The 5,392-nt window shown below is 39.6% G+C and overlaps 1 protein-coding gene across 1 annotated transcript; it reads right to left on the reverse strand.

Moving 5' to 3' along the window:
* Window positions 1-2,268: 2,268 nt before the first annotated feature.
* Window positions 2,269-4,956, reverse strand: LOC147452284 (synaptotagmin-3-like). Its single transcript, XM_086518040.1, has 10 exons — window positions 4,822-4,956; window positions 4,669-4,744; window positions 4,039-4,104; window positions 3,558-3,684; window positions 3,356-3,473; window positions 3,184-3,250; window positions 2,966-3,031; window positions 2,769-2,892; window positions 2,573-2,690; window positions 2,269-2,462 (listed from the first exon to the last, which is right to left on the reverse strand). Exons 2-10 carry the CDS (start codon window positions 4,733-4,735, stop codon window positions 2,457-2,459), a joined length of 759 nt encoding a protein of 252 aa, XP_086374166.1. The 5' UTR covers window positions 4,736-4,744; window positions 4,822-4,956; the 3' UTR covers window positions 2,269-2,456.
* Between the last annotated feature and the right edge of the window lie 436 nt (window positions 4,957-5,392).

Raw genomic sequence — 5,392 nt, forward strand, 5'->3', positions numbered from 1 at the left:
ATTGTTCACTACCTCCTATTAGATAGTCGTCCCATTATGCATACTTATCAATATCTCTTTGAAAATGTTGTGCCTCATGCATGCTCCACTCAATCTTATATGCAACTATGCAAGGCTTCTTGGCATGCTAAAGGCCTTAGTACCCATATGGTGAAGGTAGTTCAACTTTCATTACTATAGAAGTGTCCCAAAAGGGAGCCTTGAAAGACTTATGAATAGAAAGAAATCATGGTCTTTTAAATACTATTTTCCAAAGTTATATTTACCTTTTGGGACTAAAGAGTGTATTAATAAGAGTTTGATCCCATGATATGAGGTATTGATTAAGTTTTTTCATTTAAAAGACTTCATAAAAATTCATTTCACTAACTTGTTCTAGTATTTCTATACTTATTAAATTTATTGTTTCTTATGAAGAAATCACTAAAATATTCTTTTGTTGGTATGGAGAAAGCCATAGAGGAAGATTGAAAAAATGTGCACCTTTTGAACCATTGATAGAGAGGTTGTCAATGGTGGACAAGTATTCTCTTTCATTAAATGGAAGTTTCGCAAAGAGTATCTTTCTTTTGTAATGTAAATGGATCTTTTGATCATTGTAACTTGGTTCTTTTATTTATTGCTCACTTTACTTCTTTTTTTGTTCAAAGAAAGCCATACGAGAGTGGTGTAAAAACCGTGTAAACCTCACCAATCAATGGTCACCATCACATTAACTTTGATTGTTTACATTTCAAGTCATTTTAAACGAAACGCATACCATATAATTTTGTGATTGTTCACATCATGACTTGCTTAATAAAATATGAAGAATATTTATTTGAATTACGGATATTATTTTTATTTATTTATTTATTTATTTTACATATATATATATATATATATATATATATATATATATGTATGTGTGTGAAAAAGTATGTTGGAATAAAACCTCGCTATACTCATTTGAGCATTTTCATTATGAAAGTGGGCACGCACATGCTCTCTCTCTCTCTCTCTCTCTCTCTCTCTCTCTCCCTCCATTACAATATTCAAAAAACTCATTTTTCCAAATATACAAAATTCATATTTAGCCAAGATAGAATTTTTAAAAATTAGATTTATTTTTAAAATTTTTGCACTATTTTTCTCTATTTTTTCCCTTGCTCTCAATCGGCATTTTTTAAAATTGAAACGACAGGATATAAAGCTAACACATTTTTCCCAAACATTGCTCTAATAACATGTCAAATGTGTTCTAATAATCACTCAATTTATTACATCAAAAAATGTTTATACTTCTTAAGGCCATAGTAAATCTTCACCTTATTTCTGTCTTTGTTTTTAAATGGATCCCTTCATTTAAAAACCAAATGACTTTCTTATGAAAAAATTTATTTAAAACATTCTTTTTTAGTTGCTTTTTTTTTTGAAATAAAAGTGTCAATAAAATTTACTTTACAAATGATGCAATTTTACATTTAAGCGACACTTTTTTAAACTCACTCTCTTTCATTCCCCCTCAACTTAACAAGCCTTCGTGCCTCTTTACCTAGAGCTACGTAGATGTGCCAATTTTTGTATATTTGAATCAATAACATGATACCTGGTAGCTATGCCACGTGACCATATCCCGATCACGATCCTTGCCTACAAGCCCTATACATTTATCATCTTTCCCACCCCCACGATCGATCCACAAACACTTTCCTAATTTGTGGCATTTGCTAAAAGCATGTGCACAAGCGTGAGTGAAAATGGTCCTCACCTCTTATCTCAGACTGTCCATGGTCAAAAGCCATTCACTTTGCCCCCGGTCATGACTATAACCCCTTCTTGGAAACAACCGCTATTAGAAGACTCCATTAACATTCTATCTTCAGAAACCAAATTTGGAACAAGCTTATTTCGACAGAATTTACCCGACTCCCAAGACTAAAATCTCTATTAACTTTTTGTAATTTGCAGATTGTTGATACAAAGCACTCTCAAGTGGCCACCTACAGCATCAAGACCCTCATTATCAAGAACATTCCTGCTGTGTACAACTCAATGGAGGGGCCTCAAGGCAAGTTGTGAAAAGCTCTCAACTCTGGTAGACATGGCTACAAACAACTTGGACAGGATGAAAGAAGCCACTGAGTTGGTCATCATGTCAGTGAACTTCATGGTTGCTATCCTTCAACATTCAAGTGATCACAACAAGAAACAGATATTGTAGTGAACAAATTAAAGTGCGCCGCATGTGTACATTATTTGAATCAAAAGAGGCTCAGATAGAAAAAGTGACTCAAAAGTGCACCGAATGTACATTATTCAAATCAAAAGAAGGCTCAGATACAAAAAGTGACTCAATACACTGGTGTTCACAGAGGCTCATGATCAAAACCATACAAGAAAGCAAGATGTTCAAAAGCTCCTTAGCTATCAACTCCTATGACCACATCTCAGGAACCGTCATTTCCCTTCCGAGACTAACCCTGCAAAACGTAGAACCAATACCAGCACAACCAAAAGATTAGCTAAACATCAAGCCAAAAACTATGCTATTTGATTTCTGGAACAGCAAAATAAATCAGAAGGCACCCACCATTGATGAAAATCTCAAGGCCACACTGAGTTCACCTTGCGGTTGTCCTTTGGGTCCCAACACCTTATACTTCGTGGAAGGAACCTCACCCCCTGAGAAAACTTTATGCAGAGGAACCCTGTCAAGAAGATTCACAACGTTCAGCAAGCACACAAAATTGATCACAAGGCAACGAGCAGAGAGCCTAAGCACTTACACAACGTTTCCCAATGGGTCATCAGACCTCATATCATCCTTGTCAAACAGCTTGATAAGAACCTCAGTCACCTCGTTATTGATACTGAAGCGGAAATGCTCATTCCACACTGGGTCAACCGTACCTGCACTTCCAGAGAGTGAATTAGCTCCAAACTGAGTCCAATCCAGATTAGACACATGGCAAATCACACATACGATCGAGAATGCGGCTCTTCTGGATTTCTTGGTGGCAGTAAATGACGGCATATGGATCAGATTTCCCTGTCCACATGAAGGAGAACCGATTCATCAACCAGAAGAAAGCCACACATTCCCTGAAAACTCCACTCTAGATGGGCAAAACCATGAAACAGTGGACATTCACAATCAGCATGCCGCATAAATGTCTTAATAAGGTACATATAGTCTTATACCAAAAGAATCAGAGTCCAGTAAGCCATGAGCTTCAATGAGATGGACATCCAAGACACCATGATGAACCTGCATAAAGGCACATTCCATCATGGAACCCCACCAGTAGATCAAGGCTGTTCCAAAGATCAAATCTTGCTCTGAAAATTTAAAGAAGCAGCACATGTAGCATACCTTGGGGAAAAATTTCAGGCCCACCTCAAGCTCCCCCTCAAACTTGCCATTGGGGCGTTGAACCTTGTAAGTGCAAGGAGCTATTTGCCTCTCAGCAAAAAGCTTGATCAGTGGGATGCTACAAGATTGTAACAGAAATTGAAGGATTAGGGAGCTGCTAAGAACACGCTACACCACACATGTTAACAGGCAAGAACCTTACTTGACAGAGCCCATGGCCTCATCTGAACCATGCTTCTCTTGATCAAACACGTGTATGTCAAGCTCATGTGGTCCATCTGGGATCTCAAACAAGAAGCTTTCGTTCCAAACCGGGCTCTTCCCTCCATCTATCATTCAGAAAACACAAGCAAATTTGCTTTTCGTTCAAAAACTTGAGAAGAAATCAGGCCATCTCTTTTCCTCTTTTTCAATAGAGATTTTAGCATTACTAAGATTGCATGATAAAAGAGCTGAGGGCCTGACCAGAGAGGTAAGCATTCAGGAAACACTATGAAGCCTTGACTGGCACAAATTACCCAACAACGCCGTGACGAGGAGTATCAAGAACTAATGACAAGAGTGAAGGACGTATGGAACATACAGAGATCTTCAGGTGCTTTCGGTAAAACTTTCAACAATCAGCAACAGAGGCGATGGACAGAAACATCAAAAAACAAGAAATTTTACAAAGCATGGCTTACCATGAATAGTCTTGCTCTTGTGCTTCTGTCCACCAATCGATAAAGTGGCAAATGGATCAGACTTGCCTGGACATTGAGTAGACAGAATGTTGCATTAGTTAGGACAGATACCACATAGCTCAAAGTCACTCAGCAGTAAACCTACCATGCAAATGCGCCCAAATGAAAGGCTAATGGCAGAAAAAACCCCAGATACCTCTCAAATCACATAGTTAAGACAGACCTTGCATAGTACTACAAACTTCTGCTAAAGGGATTTCATGAAGACCAGGTGATCTTGCAACGAAAACCTACTTGAACTTCTCGCCACCTTGCATGGCAGCAGGCACTGATACATCTTACACCCTAGATCTAGAACTAGAGAACTCGATAGCCACAAAACTCTCTCTCTCTCTCTCTCTCTCTCTCTCTCTCTCTCTCTCTCTCTCTCTCTCTCCACATGCCTGATGAGAATACCAGAATGCTTGACTTCAAAATGTGCGACATTTTGGTTTAGTGGTGGTTGATGTGAACAGTGCCGCTCTACCGTCATAAGATCTCAGGGTTTCTGAGGCAGCCAAAGCGCTTATCCAGAGCGAGCTAAGACAAGCATACTAGCAGAGAGAATGCGAGAGGAAGAGGGAAACGTACCGAAAGCTTCGACATCCTTGAGATCGTGGCCTTTGATGAGCTCAACCTCTACGGTTCCCTCAGGCATGATAGCGAGCTTCAAGAGGAGAAAAAGATGAGCGTAAGAAAGAACAGAGAAAAATGAGAGACGTCGAGGGAGAGGACTGTATTAACCTGAGATTGCGCGTTAGCAGAGAAGACGTTGAGAAGCGTCACGAGCGTGTGCGTGCGAATGTGCCTGTGTGTAACGCTGTTGGTGAGCCTGGTGAGGGACGGGTAACACGATGCAAGTTGACAAAGAGACTTGCTTTGAAGTGGATAGATAGATATCAGCAGGTGGTGTTCAGTAAAAGAGAGAGATTTTGTCTGTGTTTAGAGAGAGAGAGAGAGAGAGAGAGAAGAAGAGGAAAATCGTGCTTGATTCTCTGCCAGCCTATTAGGTGTTCCACTTCTATCCCACCACTTGTCATTTGATGATCACTTTCTCTTAGATTTTCCTCTACCACTCGTTCTCACGCTAAACACGCCTTTCCGTAGACCCCAAAAGTTTTGGGAGGCGAGAAAAGATCTTATGGCAAAGAAGACCGCCGCTGCAAGAATGCCGGGAATGGATTTGCCACTGAGTTGGGCCCTTCAGCTGCGTAAACCACCTCTGAAACTCGTTGCAACTTGTAAGTGGGCATCTTGTGTATTGTTTGCGTGACCGGAATAGTGCAATGAAAATCGCACAAATAGGTTTCCTCTG

Source organism: Adiantum capillus-veneris, chromosome 8, assembly GCF_014529385.1.
Source record: "Adiantum capillus-veneris isolate H3 chromosome 8, ASM1452938v2, whole genome shotgun sequence".
In the NCBI taxonomy this organism is placed as follows: domain Eukaryota; kingdom Viridiplantae; phylum Streptophyta; class Polypodiopsida; order Polypodiales; family Pteridaceae; genus Adiantum; species Adiantum capillus-veneris.

Bases quoted from the DNA above. Each gene is read 5' to 3' on its own strand.
- LOC147452284 (XM_086518040.1), bottom strand. From the start codon at position 4,735: ATGCCTGAGGGAACCGTAGAGGTTGAGCTCATCAAAGGCCACGATCTC. The intron at 3,474-3,557 runs GTAAGGTTCTTG...ACAATCTTGTAG, and splicing joins GAGGCCATGGGCTCTGTCAA to CATCCCACTGATCAAGCTTT. The intron at 3,032-3,183 runs GTATAAGACTAT...TCATGTGGACAG, and splicing joins ACTGGACTCTGATTCTTTTG to GGAAATCTGATCCATATGCC.